The following is a 20655-nucleotide window of genomic DNA, read 5'->3' as shown; positions in this document are numbered from 1 at the left end:
GTGTCTTCTGCCCCCTCCCTCATGAAAAAAACCCTGCAAATTACCGCAATGTATGTTGTATCAATCGGAAGTGCCTCCTCTCTGCTTTCAGAATACATTAGCCAGCGCAAAGGGGAATTTAATAAACATGCATAATTTCTTGCCGCGTCCTGCATTGCTTCCACCTCCCCTACACACAAAGACCTGGCAATTACCGTAATGCATGTTGTAGCAAACCAAAGCGACACCTCTCAGCTTTCAGAACACGTTAAAATCACATTGCTAGCGCTAAAGGTTCACGTGTTACGGTAATTTAATAATCATGTGTCATTTCTTGTTTCCCGGGTCACTCTTTACTACGATGCACTTACTCGTGAAGACCTGGCAATTACCGTAATGCATGTTGTAGCAATCCAAAGCGACACCTCTGCTTTCAGAACGCATGAGAATTACAGTGCGAGCGCTAACGGTTCACGACTTACGGTAATTTAATAATCATGTCTCCTGGGTCACTCTTTACGACGACGCATCGCTTCGCCAACACCTACTCATGAAGACTTGCCAGCTACCGTAATGCATGATGTATCGATCCAAAGCTACCGTTCTCTGGTTTCAGAATTCATTCAAAGTACATTGCTAGCGGTAAAGTTTTATGAGTTATGGTCATTTAATAATCATGTGTCATTTTTCGTCTCCTGGGTGACTCCTTACGAAGATGCGTTGCTTCCCCAACACCTAATCGTGAAACCTTACCAGCTACCGTAATGCAAGTTGTAGCAATCCAAAGTTACCCTTCTCTGTTTCCAGAATACCTTAGGATTAGTTCTAGCTCAAATTGTTTATAAGTGTTTTTTTTCATAAATATGCATCATTTCTTACATTACTTTTTCCACTAATGTACTAATACTAATAATACATATACAGTATATACCGTATTTTCCGCACAATAAGGCGCACTGGATTATAAGACGCACCCTCAATTAATGACATATTTTAAAACTTTTCCAATATATAAGGTGCACCAATTAATGACATATTTTAAAACGTTTACAATCTCAATATAGTAATACACAAAGTAATAACAATAATAACTCAAATAATAACTCTAAACTCTCAGTACCATAATAACTCAATGTCAATATGAGCAACCTTGTTCAACTGTAAACACACGAAAGGTTCATTCACCATATATGATTCCCAATTTCAACATTGATCCACATATAAGGCGCACCTGATTATAAGGCGCACCTGATTATAAGGCGCACCATCAGCTTTAAAAAAAAATAGAGCTTTAGGTGCGCCTTATAGTGCGGAAAATGCGATATAATGTGTATATATATATATATATATATATATATATATATATATATATATATATATATATATATAGCTATGTTACACAATGTTTTTCTTTCCCATATACTAATATACTAATGTATATATATACACACATTAGTATGTCAGTGGAAAAAAACCCATTGAGAACCATTATTCTATATAAAAGCCCCAAACAGAACTTTAGTAACACACTTATTGCCTCTTTTTGGGCAAGCTGCACAAGTGAGAAATTCTTTTGGTATCCTCTACCAATCAATTCCGAGAAGGAAGGAAAAATAAATAAAAAAAGCCGTTAATCAGGACAACGAATCAAAAAGCTCCACGACTCACCCAGCACGCCGAGACGATAGTTCATGGTCACCACGATGACGTTGCCGTAGGCGGCGAGGACGCTGGCGTCAAACATGTTTCCGGTGCCTTCCATGTACGAGCCGCCGTGAATGAACAGCATGACCGGCTTCTTCCTGCGGTCGCGAATATCTGCAATAATACATCAGAGGCTCAATGGGACTTCTTTGTATTGCCCTTGATTACATGTTGTTTTGGATAATAAGAGCAAATTGTAAGGTCGGATGAAAAACAAGACTTGATTGAGGAGTAGCGCTCTCCAAAAAGTAATTGGATGAGTACTTTTCGAGCATCCGTTTGAAATGAAACCGTGGAAGCAGTCCTGCTGATTGTAAACAGTGGCGCCACTAGTGGGTGGGCAGGGGTGGTCGTGCCCCCCCCCAGTGAATTTGTTGGCCACTGCAAGGGCTAGTTGAGATTTTTTTTAAATAAATGTACATGTTCTCGCTCCTGAAGAGAAATTTAACGTTTATTTATTTAGTCTTTCTATTTATAAGTGATCTTTGACCTTTCGTCAGAATGCGGCTCGGCAGTAGTTGTTTCGTTAACGATAAAAGTACATATTCTGGCTCCCGGAAAGCCATATGTGTAATTTTCTAATTCTATGGTTGTAAGGTCAAAATTGTGTTTTATTGTATAAAGCAAAGCGGTTGCTGGTGCACTTCCTGTTTAGCGTCCTGCAAGGAATATATGCAATTGAGTCTTCTTAGCCCAGTGCTTCTCAAATAGTGGGTGAAAAAGCTTTTTTTTTTCTCCATGCGAAATGTAATTGCGTTAAAATACGATTTTCTTGTTTTTATGTTTCAGGCACTTTGATGTACTTGTTTCTTTTTCAGTTTTAGACTAAGCTGTAACCCGTATAAACGCTGTGAAAAATAATGAAGTTATTAAAAGTTGATTTGTATTGCTTTTTTTTTTCTTTTGTTAATGTTAAAAAGGATACAAGTTTACGGATACGGATACAATTTTATAGATAATAATTGTAATAATTGAGAAGCACTGCCTTCTCAATTATTTTTTGTAGAGGAAAGAGAAAACCAAATTCGGCGTGGTGACTATTAGATATGTGATAACAGTCTATGAAAACCTAAAATTGTATTCTTTTTAACACAAACAAAAGACAAAGGCGGGTTACAGCTTATTCTGAATCTGTAAAAAACTGTCTTAAAGTGAATTAACATTTTAACTTAAAGAAAAAGACATAAAACACTGTTTTTTTCCTAAATTACATTAATGAGGAATAACCAGGAATGTGCCATCACTTTGGCTAAAATACAGTGAGGATGATGTGAAAGAAAATGACCCAAAAATAGTGCAAAAATAGTGCACAAGGTGTAAAAAATTGTAGATTGTAGAGAATTATTTTTTTCCAACAGTGTAGGCAAAAATGAGAATTTGGAGAGTACCAATAAAGAAGGATGAAAAACAGTGCAACGTTGGGTGTCCTCCATCCATTGTTGTCCTTGCTCCTGATAGGTCACCAGCTGTGTTTCTATCCCAAATTTGCATAAATCCTTCCCCTCGCGCCTCGACTTTCTCACAAATGCCAAAAAAAAAAAAAAAAAAATCAGTGTGCCGACGCTGAGCTGCGAGGACAGTTACATCAACATCTTTCTGGGTCAATTCCCCAGCGGTCCATTTCCAGGAACCGCATTCTCTCCCGTGCTATTGTTGTGCGCTGGTGGGACCGCAACAATGGAGAGATGACGCAAAAACATCTCACACTTTGCCATTGTAGTCTAAAAATGATCTCGATGCTTTATTTAGTTATAATGGGGAGAAAATGAGCTGCGGTTGCCATAGCGACCTACTGCGTTGGCCGAGCGGCTTTTTTTTTGCGTGGGGCTCGACAGCGGCCCGATGCAGACGCGTCGGCTTTACGCGTGGCCTTTTGACTCGCCGTGCGCGGTGACATATTGTTCTGTGGAAACAATGCATCCCAAGTAGCTCTTTGCAAATCGAAGGCATTGATCCCCTCGCTTGACTGACGGCTCCCCTGCAGCCGAGTGGACGCGGACGTTACGGCGAGAGTGTACCGCGCTGTGGTTGTTGACAGAAAGAAATTATATCTATAGTATATCTATAAAGCTGTATACAAAGCTAAAAAAACGATAGCTGTGGCTCTATCTATCTATCTATCTATCTATCTATCTATCTATCTATCTATCTATCTACGTATCTATCTATCTACGTATCTATCTATCTACGTATCTATCTACATATCTATCTACGTATCTATCTATCTACGTATCTATCTATCTATCTATCTATCTATCTATCTATCTATCTATCTATCTATCTATCTATCTATCTACGTATCTATCTATCTATCTACGTATCTATCTATCTATCTACGTATCTATCTATCTATCTACGTATCTATCTATCTATCTATCTATCTATCTATCTATCTATCTATCTATCTGTCTGTCTGTCTGTCTGTCGCTATCTATCTAGCTTGCTAGCTTGCTATCTTGGTAGATCGATTATCTATCTATCTATCTATCTATCTATCTATCTATCTATCTATCTATCTATCTATCTATCTATCTATCTATCTATCTACGTATCTATCTATCTACGTATCTATCTATCTACGTATCTATCTATCTACGTATCTATCTATCTATCTATCTATCTATCTATCTATCTATCTATCTATCTATCTATCTATCTATCTATCTATCTATCTATCTGTCTGTCTGTCTGTCTGTCGCTATCTATCTAGCTTGCTAGCTTGCTATCTTGGTAGATAGATAGATAGATAGATAATCGATCTATCTATCTATCTATCTATCTATCTATCTATCTATCTATCTATCTATCTATCTATCTATCTATCTATCTATCTATCTACGTATCTATCTACGTATCTACGTATCTATCTACGTATCTATCTACCTATCTATCTATCTATCTATCTATCTATCTGTCTGTCTGTCTGTCTGTCTCTGTCTGTCGCTATCTATCTAGCTTGCTAGCTTGCTATCTTGGTAGATCGATTATCTATCTATCTATCTATCTATCTATCTATCTATCTATCTATCTATCTATCTATCTATCTATCTTGCTAGCTATCTATCTAGGTAGATCGATTATCTATCTATCTATCTAGCTTGCTAGCTATCTATCTAGGTAGATCGATTATCTATCTATCTATCCATCCATCCATCCATCCATCCATCCATCCATCCATCCATCCATCCATCCATCCATCCATCCATCTTGGTAGATCGATTATATCTATCTAGCTATTTTTACCCTTTACAGGCAGTTTTAACAAAGAGATGCCCGCCGCCGACGCGCAAGACCGCCGCGGATCACGTTCCGTAACGTGACCACAAAAAAAAAACGACAGGAAAAGCCTACTACAGATGAGTTTCATTTGGCAGCAATCCATAGCAGTTGAGGGTGTGCACACTTTCGCAACCATAGCTAAAACTCAAATTTGACCTTCCCTTGTGCAAATATCTTCTCCCCCTCAATCAGAGGGAGGGAAAGGTTTTGAAACGATTCATCTCAAAATGTCTGGCATTTGAACAAGGCACTCCGGAGGATGGGTGCGGGGACTTAAAGGTAGACAGATGGAAAGGAGAGCGACAAATGGAACTTGTCCAGTTGAAAGCGGTCCAAAGCGAGCGCAGTAAGCAACGAGGCCGAACCGGGCAAAGACGGCAGAAGGCCGCCGGCCCCGAGGAGCCGGCCCGAGCCGGGTCGCGGACGCTTTGGAGCGGAACGGCAGACAATGGCGCTATTAGGCCCGAGCTGGTCTCGGGCAGCCGGCCGCAACCCCCCCGGGACGCCACCTTCTGCTCCGCTCGCCAGTCTGCTGCTTGACTGCTGAATGATGAGCGTAGAATTTGCAGATACGGGCGTTTAGCTTTGCCTTGCCGGCTGCTAGCTTAATGCTAAGACTAATTAGCATCCACGTGGAAGCGCTTGAAGCCCTAGGCGACAAACTGAACATGAACGCGAAACAGTAATCACTCATATATTCTTTATCCTCTGCATAGAACGACAAATACAGCGTTCACTCACTTTTCGCTGGGGTAAAAATATATGCAATAACCCGTGAAATAGCAATGATTTTTTTTCACGTATGTTTTTTGTTAGTACTGTTGTTATATTACATGTTTTATCCTTTGATTGACTTTTGGTTTTTGTTATCATGCTGTTTTATATTTGCTTTAATTTGGCAGACAGATTTTGTTTTCATATTTTGTATACTTTATTATATACTTTCAGTTTTTACAAAAAATGTTTTTTCATTTGTTTGATTTAGTATGTTTTTTCATTACGTATGTTTTATTATACTTTTTAATTTATTTATTTCATTTATTCAGACACTTTTTCATTATAGTTTTTCATTTGTTTTGCACATTTTTTTTAGTTTTTCATTTATTTTACTATACTTTGTGTTATACGGTGTTGTGTTATATCCATTTGCTCCAATTTTATTATACTATGTTTTTAAATTTGTTTTTATTATTATACTTTGTTTCATTGTTTTTCAACTTGTTTTCATTCGTGATATCCTTTTTTCGTGTACTATGTTTTTCATTCGTTTTCATGTGTTCTTTTCAATTATGATGCTGTATTATTTTCTCGTTTTTTTTCGTGTTTTATGTTTACTTCATTCATAAACTGTTTTTCGTTAGAGATACATGTTTGATACACATTTTTGTTTTTTATCGTATTTTTTGTTTATAATTTTTTTCATTTACTACACATGTCTTTGCTTTATTATTCCTTGAATTTAATATAATATAAGCTTTATGAGCCTCCCCCCCCCCCCCCCCATTTTCTGTTTCTGGTATATTTTTTAGGCTATGAAACCTGTCACCGCTCAGTGACTTTTCTCAAGCAAGGAATACTTTCCCATATTAAAAAATTCACCGAAAACAAAAAATTGTGGTGAAAGGCGATGCACATGATAGAGAGGGAACACAGTATAAGCGCTGTACTGATGAGTTGAAGAGAGTAGCGACATCTCAGTGATGTGTTCTCAATGGCCATGGATTCAGTGTGAAATCCCGCCCCGAAATCAGAACTTATTTTGAGTGTGTCAGGGGCGGGCATTACGCGGGTTATCGGGAGGCCGGTGTGATGGAGGAGCAGAGATGAATGGGGCCCTGATGAGATGCACAGTGGCAGAGCTGGCCCACGGGCCGCGGCGCCGGACTCGCGACCGATCGTTAGAGCACAATGGATCACGGGGACGCGCTGATTGCATCGGAGATGAGCGTGCGCGCGCGTGTGCGCGGATACGCTGGGGGCGCATTTTCATCTAAGGTAAGCTAAAGTCGACGTGACTGCGTTTAATGGCCACATAACCTGACTTGACCGTTAGACATCAAATACACATGCGCATCGACTTTTTCACAATTCTTGAAAAAGAAAAACATATTCATAAAAACTCAACTGTATTGTGAACTATAAAAAGTAGCAGAAGAGATAAAAATGGAGTCAACTTTTTTTTTAAGTGTAAACTAGTGCAATGTATTCGTGTAATACATTTTTTTTCAAAAGATTTTTCAACTGTTATGTAACTGGGTTGCCAGAAAAGTACCGTTAAATTATGCCAACACTTATTCAAAATTGACGGTAAAAAATTGTAATGATACTTGTATTGATCAACAGTTTTTTTACCCTAAATGTAGAAAATGTGTTACCGTAATTTTACTTTTCTGGTTGATTGTACACAATTGTCAAATCAATAGTTCACCAGGTCTAGTAATCCACTTCTAGTTTTCCAGGTCCAGTGCTCCAGGCCTGGTTTTCCAGCTCTAATTCACAATATCTACTTTTCCAGGTCTGATTATTCAGGTCTGGATCTCCAGGTTTGGTTCTCCAGATACAGCTTTTCAGATCTACTTTTCAAAGTCTAGTTTTCCAAGTCTAACTCTCAAAGTCTCGTTCTCCTGGTCTAGTTTCCCAAGTCTAGTATTTCAATTCTCGCCCTCCAAGTCTAATTCTTCATGTCTAGTTCACTAGGACTACTTTTCCAGGTCAAGCATTCCAGGTGTGGTACTCCAGGCCTATTTATTCAGGCCTAGTTCACAATATACAGCTTTCCAGATCTATTTTTCAAATTCTAGTTTTACAAGTCTAATTCTTCAAGTCTAGTTCTCCAGGTGTAGATTTCCAGATCTATTTTTCAAAGTCTAGTTTTCCAAGTCTAATTCTCCAAGTCTAGTTCTCCTGGTTTAGTTTCCCAAGTCTAGTATTTCAATTCTCGCCCTCCAAGTCTAATTCTTCATGTCTAGTTCACCAGGACTACTTTTCCAGGTCTAGTATTCCAGGTGTGGTGCTCCAGGCCTGTTTATGCGGCCCTAGTTCACAATGTCTAGTTTTCCAGATCTAGTTTTTAAGGTCTGGATATCCAGGTTTGGTTCTGCAAGTATAGCTTTCCAGATCTAATTTTCAAAATCTAGTTTTATAAGTCTAATTCTCCAAGTCTAGTTCTCCAGGTCTAGTTTCCCAAATCTAGTTTTTCAAGTCTAGTCCTCCAGCTCTCCTCTAGTTCTTCATGTCTAGTTCACCAGGATTGGTTTTCCAGGTCGAGTACTCCAGGTGTAGTGCTCCAGGGTTGGTTTTCCAGCTCTAGTTCCCAATGTCTAGTTTTCCAGATCTAGTTTTTCAGGTCTGGATCTCCAGGTTTGGTTCTCCAGGAATAGCTTTCCAGTCTATTTTTCAGTGTCTAGTCTTCCAGGTCTAAGTCTAAGTTTAGTTCTCCAGGTCGAGTTTTTCAAGTCTAGTTCACCAGGACTAGCTTTCTCGGTCTAGTTTTCTACTTCTAGTTTTCCAAGTCTAGTGCTCCATGTCTGGTTTTCCAGGTCTAGTTCACAGGTCTTGTTTTCTACTACCAGATTTCAGGCGTAGTTCAGGTCTTTACTTGATTTCGAAAAAGTCTACTTGGCTGTCCTTTCCGTGTCCACTCCGCACGTGAAAAGAAGTCGGTCATAAAATGAGTAATCATCTCCAGAAAGTCAAGTGCTCGACTTTGCCGACAAAAGCGGAAAGTGCGCAGTTTGAAATTGACATTACATCGGGCCTTTTTGAAGTTGTTTTTCAGTCCAAACTAATTGGCGCCCTTCTCGCTCCTTCCAGCTCTGCCGCACTGTCGACGGCAGATTTGGATTTTTTTTTCTTCTCCAGACGGAGTTCCACAAATTGAGCGGATGGGGAGGCCAATCGGTGCTGTGGGGCGACACAGCGCAGGCGCAAGCTTTGTGGATTGTTTTCACTTTTGTTTTTTTAAACCTCCTTTTCCTCTTGTGTCCCGCGTCACTTTCTTTTAGCCGTAAGCCTCTTGGACCGGCGTTGACCCTCGCCGCTCCTCTCCCGGGTCTCGCCGTTGCCCCGCTTCCTTTTGTTCAGGCACAAAACAGTTCATCCACGGTTTGCGCCTTTCTAAAGTATGCGTGACAGCCCGGCCGCATTTTCGCCCATAATGGAAGATGTTCCCAAACGTTTGCTACTGAGAATCTCGGCTCGATGCTTATCGGTCAAATAATAAGGGATGAAAAATTCTAGTGAATTATTTACAGATCCGGGAAGCGGTTCCCACGAGGATTTATTGGAAACTGACACAATTATGCAATTACAATGACTTCTCATGCGAATATTCTACACATACTTGACATTGTTTTGTATTTTTAGTTACCGTATTTTTCACACTATAAGGCATACCAGATTCTAAGGCACACCTTCAATGAATGAACTCTCTTACAACTGTTTTCATAAAGAGGGGGCACCGTATTATAAGGCGCATGGAATAGAAGCTACAGGAGAGGCTGGGGTTGCGTTATGCATCCACTAGATGGAGCTGCACTAAAGGGAATGGCAACGAAACAAGTCAGATAAGTTAATCAAACTTAGCAATCAGACATAAAGAGTAAAGATGATTTGTAGAAAGTACTGTACTATCTGAAGAAAGGAAAAAATAGCTTTCGATTACATTAAAAGACTGTTTAGGCCACGTAAACGTAAAATTTTTGTGTAAAACGTTTACAGAACACGGCATATATACACAGGACCATCAACAGATGCTGCACAACTTTGGGCATTTCTGGTCAAACGAACTCGAGTTGCGTCGCGAGGAAAAAGAAAAACACATTCAACATTATACTCGCGCTGCATTCACTGACCGCTCACAACGCGGGAAATCTGAACTACGCTTAACCCGCAACAAAGCCGTACTTTGATTCTCCAAATAAAAGACACACACGTGTTTAAGGCGCACCCTTAAGTGCGGGGTCAAATTTTGGTATTTTCTATGTTAACGTCTACAAGACGCACCAACATTTTGGCAAAAATGTAAAAACTTTGCAAAACAGACCAATTCTCATCTTTTGCGATTGCATACTATCTTGTGTTCATATCCATAAGTTATATATTTGTTGCGTGTTAAGTTTATTTAAGATTTCCTAAATCGTGAGTGATCAGTGAATGCCCCACTAGTGTGACTGAATGTGCTAGAAGCGGTTGTTTATCCTTTTTTTTTTTTTTTTTTGCAATGCGGAGTGAGTTCATTTTTCCATAAATACCTAAAGTTGCGCAGCGTTTTTGTTTGACCAACTTTATGATTGTGTGTAAATGCCAAAAGACGGCAATTAATAAACAAATCCAATGGATTACCTTTCCATGTTCTCTAACCTGAGCACACTCAATAGAATCAGCTGGAGACATCATAACTTTTACATGATCTTCTCGGTTTTAGTTATATTCACGTGTGTGAACAAGGATAGACTCGGACGTCGGTTCAGTCAGCTCGCTTCTTTTCTTGAAAATAATGCCGTAACAACCTCAGTTAACACGAGCTAAAAAACGAAATAAAAAAACGAAATCAAATTTTACAGGATGCACCCATACTTTTGGTCTTCATTTTGGGGTAAAAAGAAAAAGGGCATTATTTTGGGGGAATTACGGTAACTTACGGATATGAGCATAAGAAAATATGAAGGGGTTAACGTGTTATTACCAAGCTATTTTGAGGTTAGTTAATTGTTTCTAGTGCTACTTGTTGGACCTGGAAGGGGGCTCCTCCCACCTGCAGTCCCGTCTGAAGGTTTCTCATGTTCCCCAGACGGGGTTTTTGAGTTCTTCCTTCATTTTCAGAATGATCGCTTTAAGATCCGATTTTCCAATCTCAGAATTCTGATGGAATACCCAGAATTCAAACAGCAAATTGAAAATTTGAAGATCAAAGTCAGAATCCCTTCTCTGGCCCTAAAACAAAACAATATTTTTCGGACTTTGTTAAAGCGCAAAGTGAGAAGTGGGAACAATAACAAGCGGAGGCAAACGGCACTATGGATTCATCGGTATCTGCGCGAGGATTGTGGCGCCCGCAGCTTTGGAAGGAAACGAGGAGGGGAGGGCACGAACATCTTCCCTCTTTCTTTGCTCATTTGCTCTCTGAGACGACGCAACGGAGCGCGACGTCGTCCTCGCACAACCTCCACTTCCCCCTTGCACTTTGCGTTTTTCCTACGCGCTTGAACCAGCTGTCTGAGGTCCAAAGTGGCAGAGCACCAGGAAGAACATTTCTGTCTTCCTGCGTGGAAATGAAGAGACACGTATTAACGTTGCAAAATTTTCCTGGATTTCACATGATGTATCCATAAATCCATTTATGAACTCCTATTATGATGTAGATCAAACTGATCCGTATGAATGTCAATGTTGAATTCAGTTTCTCAGAACAAGAACTTCCGCTTGGCTTATGTCGAAAAAACGTTTCCAATTAAAGTAGTAACGTATTTTGAACTTTTTCAAAGCGTTTTCAATTTTGTTGATAAATAAGGAAAATCCGGGTCGATGTGACCCAAGAATATTACGGTGTTCCCTCGCCACTTGGCGATACATTTAAATGCTGAATGAGAATCCTGCTTCCCCGTTATCACACTAGTTCAGCTACGGGCTCCACTCTCGGTCGACCCGCAGGGGCCGTTACCACGAGGGCATCTCCGGCCCCCCGTGTGCGCCGACTACGGCCAAGGGACGGAAACGACATTGGATAACAGTACAGTTACTGTGCAATGACTAATAATTGACGATTTTAGAAAAACGTGTTTATTGTAGTCATCTGTTGTCTCGAATATGTAAAGTCTGAATAATTTTCGCAAATTCTGGTACCCGGATACACACTGGATTTTCGCACTGGATTTTTGGTGCCTATGAAACGCAAAAAAATGAAGGAACACTGTATTGCCTTTTCTGAGGTGGAAAAAAGGAATCCCTTGATTTGCTAGTACACACACACACACACACACACACACACAAAACCTAAGAATTTCACAAGGCCACGGGTCAAACTGACCCAGGATGTTACCCCTATTCTAGAAAAACAAGTAGTGTACACGAGTATAAATTACCTTTTTACTTTTTGCGTAGGTTTACATCCAAAAAACACTATTGGTGAAATACGCACACCTCTGGGTCAAATTGACCCAGGACGTCATTTCTATTCCCGAGAAAAAAACACATGGGTATTAATTAAATATTACTTTTATGATTTTTTTGAGTGGGTATACGATGGAAAAGTTTATTTTTTTAGACTTTTGGAGAAATACACATACCTCCGGGTCATAATGACCCAAGAATATTATTGCTGCTTCTGATGTGGAAAAAATGCATTACAAGGTTTGTCAACTCGCAGGATTATACACAATAAGGGTTTCTGAAAATCATGTTCTGAATTCCGAAAATTCAGAAAAAAATTCCCCTGGTATCATACACACAAGTATAAATGATATTTTTTTCACATTTTTCTTACATCTCCGGTTCATAATGACAGAAGAATATTGCTATTATATTGATGAGGGGGGAAAAGGAATCACAAGATTCATTAGCAAGCAGAACTACACACAGTAAAAGTTACAATTAACCACGGGTCAAATTGACCTAGGAAGTTACAAACACCCGGGTATAAATCAATTTGTTACCTTGAGAGTGATAAATAAAAAAAATTGAATTTTGACCCTTTCGAATTAAGACACACATCTCCGGGTCATATTGACCCAGAGACATTATTGCTCTTCTTGAGAAATGAACATACATCACTGGTTAAAAAAAAAAAAGGGGATTGAGATTTTAGACATTTCTGACAAGTTTGGGTGGCAAAAAAGGCCCCGGGTCAAAATGACCCAGGGACCTCGGTGCTGTTCCTTGCAATCAAGCATGAGAGCAGGGTTAAAAGAGCACATTGCGGCATTCGGGACTGAGCCGACAGTAGTTCCCATTAAGAGAGGCTCTCCGAGTTCTCCCTCTCCGACGCAACAATGCTGCCCTAATTGAGATGCTCCTGCGACAGTTACTATCCAATCAGAAGCAAACACAGAGAGGAAAAGCAAACGGCGACATCGTTCCATATATATACGTGCTGCGTTTACTTTCCAAAGAACATTGTCGACAACAGTCATTTGAAAATCTCACTAATGTCACGAGGGCCAATAAAAAGGCCTTAGGAAAGCTATCTGTTGCCATGGCGACGCAGCAACAGGAACATATCTGTTAGTCCATTTGAAAAAACATTTCAAAATAGTTTTTCCCCTCATCCTTCCAATTTTTATTCATTGTAAACATATTTACTACTTATTTGCTTGGAAATTCTAACCCTAATCATGTTTTGCTTGTCGCTTTATAATTACTATACAGCAATGCTAATTTGCAAGCTTGCCTCGGTATTCCATTTTTATATCGAGCCACGCATCGAATGGTGAAAAGAGTCGATATATAAAAAAAAAAACCTTTCGCCCTTATTTTACTGAAAAAACTCAAACACATTTTGTCTGACAGCTTACGATGATCATATAATCAATTTTAATATGCTAGCTTGCCCATCTCCATTTTTAAACTCATTTTACCGTAAATTACGAACTATAAGCTGCAACTTTTTCCCCATGGTTTGAACGCGGTGGTTTTTAGTCCAGTGTACCTAATCTGCAGGTTTTTTTTCTTACTAGCCACCAGGGGGCAATCTCACATGAAAAAAAGGGAGACGGAAGAAGACGCTATCAAAATATTGCTATTTTACTTTACCGGGGGGGTATTTACACTAGTGAATGCTAATCAGTCATGTTACTGTTGTGGTGGTGCGGTATTATAGCAGGCAGTGCGTAACAGAAAGAAAAATATAGAAAACTTCCATATCCCACCTTTCTGCGTAACTATTACAATATGTAGCTTATATATGATAAAAAAGTACATTTCTGTAAAGTTTTGTGCGTGCATTTTACAGTCTGGAAAATACATATAGCATACAGCAGCGGTCCCCAACCCCCGGTCCAGTCCGTGGATCAACTGGTACCGGGCCGCGTGGGCTGCAACCGAAATAAAGTTTTGGAGATGATTCAGTTTAAAAGTTCATACGTTTGTGCTTGATCTTTGTTTTCTGGCGCCCCCTCTGGCCGCTGTTGATATTACATACATAGTGAGAAGGATGATGTGGTTTATCAAATGAATGGGGACCACTGGTATACAGTACAAATATACATTTTATTGGACTAAATTGAATCTTTTCCTTCATCCTGAAAATGCATATGTACTGTGTTCAACGGGGGTGTCAAACATACGGGCCGCGGGCCGATTCTGGCCCGCAAACCTGTTTGATTTGGTAAAGTATAAAAATGAGCTGAATTTTTCGTCAACAAATGAAAAGTTGAAACGTTTAATGATCAATGTTTAATGATTAATGGTGAGGTTGTTGTTTTAAAGTTAAATAAAAGCATGCCACGATTTCATTGGTCCGACCCGTCCGGGAATCGATTTTTCTCCATGCGTCCCGCAAGCTTAAACGAGCCGGTGTACAGTACGCATACGCGTCTTATTATAGTAAATTTGAACTTTCCCTTCATCCCGCTTTATCGTTCACCTCGAAAATCGTCGTTATTGTTTCTTCTCCTCGGTCAGGCAAAACGGATTTGCCGTCGATCGGGGAGCCGCGCTGCAAATAATCTTGCCTCGCTTAAGAGGATTTGATCAAATAATTATTTTTAGAAGTGGAACCACGTCTTAATGACCCTCAGTATCGCCCCGTAATTAAAACTCGCCGTCATATTCTTATCACCGGCAGCAGTTATTGGAAAAATCCAAAGCCCGCCCGGACGCATGGCAGGAATGGACGCCGGGGGCCCGGCGAGCGCTCGTAAATCAAATAATCAAGCCGTCCAGCAAACTGCTTTACAATATTAAAAGCAAAACAAATTAATCAAAGGCCCTTTTTATTTCCTATTTATTTTGGCCCGGGGATGGCCAACGTTGTCGGGATCTATACCCCGGGGAGTCGGAGTTGACAGTTTGCAGATTAGCAGATGGAGTAGGTCATTAGTTTCTGCACTTTAATTAATTCCTAAATGCTAACCTCCCACACTTCACTAGGCTGTCATTATTTCTGCTGGATGGAGGATGCAGAAGCTCCGCTGTTGCTAACGCTCGATAAGGGCGCCTCGTTTCAAGACGCGGTCGGGAATTATCGGCTGGGTTGGGCGGGGGGGGGGGAGGGGGGCGCCGGCAAGCTTGGCTTTTGAGTGTCGTTCGTGCGGGGCCATATACGGTAAAAGACATTTTTTTTTAATCACAATAATGTTACAAATGGGGTGAGATTTTTTTTGTTTTTGTCAAGAAAACCTAATTCAAGACTTGTTTCCCTAATGACTTTGAGAACAAAATCTTTGCAAATATTAAAACAAATACAAAAACAAAGCAAATATTTCTCACTTGAAATCATTCTTATTGTGAGTGAAATTGCAATTCAATAGCACTTTTCTGGTAACTATTCTATAAATTCTTCATAATCTAGCAGGCATTTTTTCATCGTTTGAGCCTAGATTTGAGGAAATAATCCTAAAATGCTAAAAATATAAGCAATATTTTGTTCAATGTAGAAATTCAGCTCAGTTTTGCTTGATTCAAGCAAAGTTTACCTGAATATATTTTCTTAAATGAATCAGGAATTAAAAAAAAAAAAAAAAAATATATATATATATATATATATATATATATATATATATATATATATATATATATATATATATATATATATATATATATGTTTTTGAAATTACATCCATGCATAACTGTAATTGACTTAATTAAATAAAAATAAAAAAATGACTCCACACAGTACATTTAAGTAAACACAGTAGTTTAAAAACCAACTGGTGAGAATGTAAAATGTCAAATAAAATAATAAAAACGTTAAAACTCATAAAATTTCAGCGGGATTTTACTTAGAAATGTTTTACATTTTTTAGCTTTCATTTTTAAAAATGTCAAGTCTCACTGTCTGATAAAGAGGACGACAACAGTTGAGTTTAAACATAATTCTAATATGAAATTTAAAGAGTAAGATAACAAAGGTGTCTTGCTTGAAATAGTTTAAATATTTATCATTCTAATTTATATTGATATAGAATTTGCATTTCTTTTTTTTACATGTATTTATAGTTTGTAGCTATAATCATGAATAATAATTATAACATACTATCAATATAATTCCAATTAAATAACGATAACTACGACAATTGTTGGAATTATTATAATTGCGATTAAATATTGTCATTTCCTAGATTTAAAAAAATGACTTATTATGAATTATTATTTCTTATTATTATTCTTATTCTTATTATATACTTATGAATTATTATAATTGCGATTAAATATTGTCATTTGCTAGATTTAAAAAAATGGTATTTAAGATGAAGATAATTCAAATTCTTTTTTTTAACTGACATAAAATCACTGTTTTGAGCAAAGAAATCTTAATAAGAGAATGTTAGATTTAATCTTAAAGCATCCTCTTCTTTCGTTTTTCGCTACACGAGCTAGTTTTCCTTTTTCGACCAAAAAATAAGAACGTATTTCCTATTCTCAGCATTTTTCACCAATATGACGCGTATCGGCTGAGCCGGCTGATAATCTACCGTTCAATTTCTAATAGCGCTCTCACGTTCCTCTCCATTCCCATAATATGCTTCCACACAAACAAAAAGACTTGCAAGGCAATAACGACCTTGGGAGAATATTTTCTGTCCACGATTGGAGTCCGCTTTCGGGGTTCAAACGGTGTTCTGAATCAGTTGGGAAAAACCTCAAACTGGCCCAAGAAGAAGAAGAGACAGCGAAAAAAAAAGTGCCTCCAAGAAACAAGGAGATTAAGATCAGCCCCACTGCTGCAGCAAGGAGATAAACCGCAAACGGGGGGCCCCAAATGTCCTAACCCCCCCCCCCCCCCCCCCCCCCCCCCCCGCCTTTAAATTTGTGGACCCCTGAGCTGAGGGGCTGAGACCCAATCATGATGCACCTCACCGTAAGGCCTCGCCTACATTCAGGGGGACAAAGCTGGAGCGATGCGTTCAAGGTCGATGAGGATGGAAAACACGCACAAATACTCCCAGATGAAGATTGTTCATCCTAGCCACGGGATTTCATTCAAAATTCGGCATCTTTACCAGCGTGTCGTGTGTGTTTTCCATACGCACCCACCCCCCCCTCAAAAAACAAGAAAAAAAAAAGGCAAAACATGCATCAAAAATACCTTCGTCTCGAGGCTTGTTGGCTGCAGATTCATCGTGTTTTTTTGTGAGCGGACCTAGGGTTCAGAAAAAAAGGGGGGGAAAAAGAGAAAAGAGAAAATTCAAAAAAGATTACTTGGCAAAAAACGTTTTGAAAAAAAAATAAAAGACAAAAAAAGAATACCAAAAATTAAGAAAAGAAGCAAGAGCAAAAAGGACAAATCAGTAAGAGTTGTTTTTTTTTTTTTTGATTGTTTGTTTTTTTTCTGGGTGTTGTGTGGTTTAAAAAGAGGACAAAAACAAAATGCATCACAGACACATTCATCACAAGAAAAGACACAAGATCAAGAAAGCTGACGATGTCGTCGTTTCGTTTTGCTTCTCTCCTGCAGCGGGAGAAATGTGCTCCAGCCCTCTCCCTTACGATCCCTGATTGGTGCTTCCGCGTCCGAGTGGGTGTGGCTACTACCTTGGACCTTTAAGGCTTTCTAACGCCTCAAAAAAGACATTCCCCATCCCCTCAAAAAAATAAAACCAAAACAACGACTTGACGCGAATTCGCTCCTTCTCCCTTTAGTCAATTGTAAACATGCTCGCTAGCTAGCTAGTCAAAGTGGATCCTAAAGACCAAAACGCTCGTCCATTAGGTCACCAAGGTACACCTTAAAAAAGAAACACAACCTTCCGTTACGTCATGGCTGCAAGACTCGTGTTTGGGGAAGAAAAGAAAAAGAAAAAGCCGCGTCTGCGGGGGCGCGCTGTCATTATTCACAGGCGGTCGATAATTACATAACACAACAAGAGCTGCTGATTGAGAGGCTGCTGGCTGGCTGCTTTTAGAAAGAAAAGAACCCCCCCCAAAAAATCAACTGTTTATTTGACGTGCTAATGGTACCTTGAGAGAAAATGATGGCAAATGACTGTGTGTGAGGATATATCGCCATTCACATTATATATATATATATATATATATATATATATATATATATATATATATATATATATGTGGCCCTCACACACAGTCATTTGCCATCATTCATATATATATATATATATATATATATATATATATATATATATATATATATATATATATATATATATATATATATATATATACACACACAACTAATATATTATGTTAGGCATTTCTCAAAAGCTCCAGACTTATAGATAGATATAGACAGATAGATAATCGATCTACCAAGAAGGATAGATAATTGATCTACCAAGATAAAGATAGCTAGCTAGCTAGCTAGATAGATAGAGAGAGAGATAGATGGATAGCTAGATAGATAATCGCTCTACAAAGATAGAGATAAAGATACTGTAGATAGATAGCGAGAGAGAGATAGATAGGTAGATAATCGATCTACCAAGATAGATAGATAAAAAATAGCTAGCTAGCTATTTTTATCTATCTATCTATCTATCTATCTATCTATCTATCTATCTATCTATCTATATATCTATCTATCTATCTATCTATCTAGCTAGCTAGCTAGATAGACAGACAAAACAAACTAGCGAGGTAGCTAGCTACTAAACAACTAGCTAGCGACCTACATAGCAACAAAGCTAGAGATTATATATATATATATATATATATATATATATATATATATATATATATATATATATATATATATATATATATTTTAACAGTACTCTCAAAGTTGGTACTAAAACAGTCTAGCTGTCTGTCTACTATTTTTAGCAAAAGGTGGCTCAGGCAGCGCAAGGCTTCGTTTAATCAAGCAATATTCAGTGGTTTGGGCGACACGTTGACAAGAGGAGCACTCGGCGGCGTTTGATTGACGTGGCAAGGCGCCGCCGAGACGGCGAGCAGCGGGAATCAAGAACAAAAAATAAATAAATAAAAAAGTAGACGGCGGTGTTTTATGGAGTCCAATCAGAGAAGCTGACAAGCATGTGCTACTTGACGGGGGGCCTCCATCAAAAACGCCATTGCACACGCATACATCCGGCTTCGAATCAAAACGTTGAAGAAACTCAAACGGAACATTTCAATCGCGTTTTCGTCTGAGTTGGAGCAGTAGAATGTCGCGCGCGCCTTTCAATTTGGGAGAAAATCCCTTTAATGGAGTGATAAACTGCTGTTTCTCACCGTTTTCCTTACAACGGTTTGAATGGAATGACGCCCTTGAGCTTTGCCCGTCTATCTGACGGATTATGCAAAAGTCACCAAGACCAATTTCACAACATAAGCCCAAAGATCAGCCCATTAAAATTTGGGTCAAAAAAGACAAAAAAAAAAAAAAAAAACGTACAGGTTTTCAGCCTATAAAATAGGCCAATGACACCAGGCCCATGGATGACTAACTGCTTTGGGGCAGGGGAGGAGACAGGAGGTCAAAATGTTGGACAGGTCGGGGGGGGGGGGGAATAAGGGATGGAAAAAATAAGACAAAATGTAAACGGATGACGCTGGCGGCCACGCCGCGTGAACGCCGAGCAAACAAGGAGACGCGCTGAGCGACCGGGGAAGCCGGCGGAATGACATTTACGAGTGGTAATTATCAAGGTCGGCGTGAAGGTTAAAAACCCATTTTCCAGCCACGGAACCCGCCGCGCGTCCGACGCACACAAACACACACTTGTCCCATTTGGTATTCATGCATTCAACGGTGCTCAAACGGAGTACAAATAAGAATCCATCCAGGCAACCCAAAACCACAAAATATTGCTATTTTACATTCATTTGTGAGGGGGGGGGGGGGGGGGGGGGTAACTAATATTTATTTGATAATTACAAATTTAAGGGTGAGAATTTTTCCCAATTTTTTGCCCACTTTGTCGTATATCATGGTACCCACTTCCGTCATTGTTAGCCCGCCGATTTTGTTTTAAAGCCGAACCAAACTATAATCGCCGTTTTCTTTTTTTTTTTAGCCAGGCTTCCGTCGTCGGCTAGCTGGGAATTCTCCAAATTTTTTGCCAGTCCATCATTCATAATTCGTAGGTGCTGTGGATCACCTTCGACAGTCCGCTATTTTTTCTTTAAGCTGTAATCGTCAGTCCGTCGTTTTATTTTAGCCACGCTTTCGTAATCGCTAGCTGGGAATTAGCCAAATTTTTGCTAGTTCGTTATTCATCGGAGAGGTGGAACCTCTTTCGTCATCTTCCGCCCGACAGTTTTTTTCTTCACGCCAATTTGTGGTAATTTTTCAATTTTTTTGTTCATCGTTCATTATTGGTTGAAATCCCATCAATATTAGTCCCGCCATTTTTTTTTCAAGCCAAACCAAACTTCATTGTTACATCGTCACTTTCAGGAATTTTCCAAATTTTTTACATTAAACATCGTACTACTCTAAGGGGCCACACCGCTTTGGATATTTGGATTATAATTGTTTTGGGAAATATAAATTCTAAATTACGTGACATAATCTATTCATTTATGTCGATTCAGGGGGCGTCCGTTTTGTCTCTTGCCATTGACTGAAAATGA

General features: G+C 39.1%; 1 protein-coding gene across 7 annotated transcripts in view; it reads right to left on the bottom strand.

Moving 5' to 3' along the window:
* The window catches only part of nlgn2a (neuroligin 2a), a 201680-nt gene that overhangs the window by 29236 nt on the left and 151789 nt on the right, over positions 1 to 20655 (bottom strand). For 6 of the 7 annotated variants that reach the window (XM_088407472.1, XM_088407499.1, XM_088407490.1 and 3 more), the window contains 2 exons: positions 17207 to 17260; positions 1648 to 1797 (listed from right to left, as the gene is read on the bottom strand). In XM_088407472.1, coding sequence (XP_088263598.1) covers positions 1648 to 1797; positions 17207 to 17260 — 204 coding nt within the window. The remainder of the gene's footprint in view (positions 1 to 1647; positions 1798 to 17206; positions 17261 to 20655) is intronic. The other variant, XM_088407509.1, reaches the window with a different exon arrangement.

The sequence above is a fragment of the Hippichthys cyanospilos genome, chromosome 1 (genome assembly GCF_059441005.1).
Source record: "Hippichthys cyanospilos isolate Australia breed blue-spotted pipefish chromosome 1, RoL_Hcya_1.0, whole genome shotgun sequence".
Classification (NCBI taxonomy): domain Eukaryota; kingdom Metazoa; phylum Chordata; class Actinopteri; order Syngnathiformes; family Syngnathidae; genus Hippichthys; species Hippichthys cyanospilos.
The sequence above is the reverse complement of the archived record's forward strand: the minus strand, read 5'-3'. Positions and strand labels throughout refer to the sequence as shown.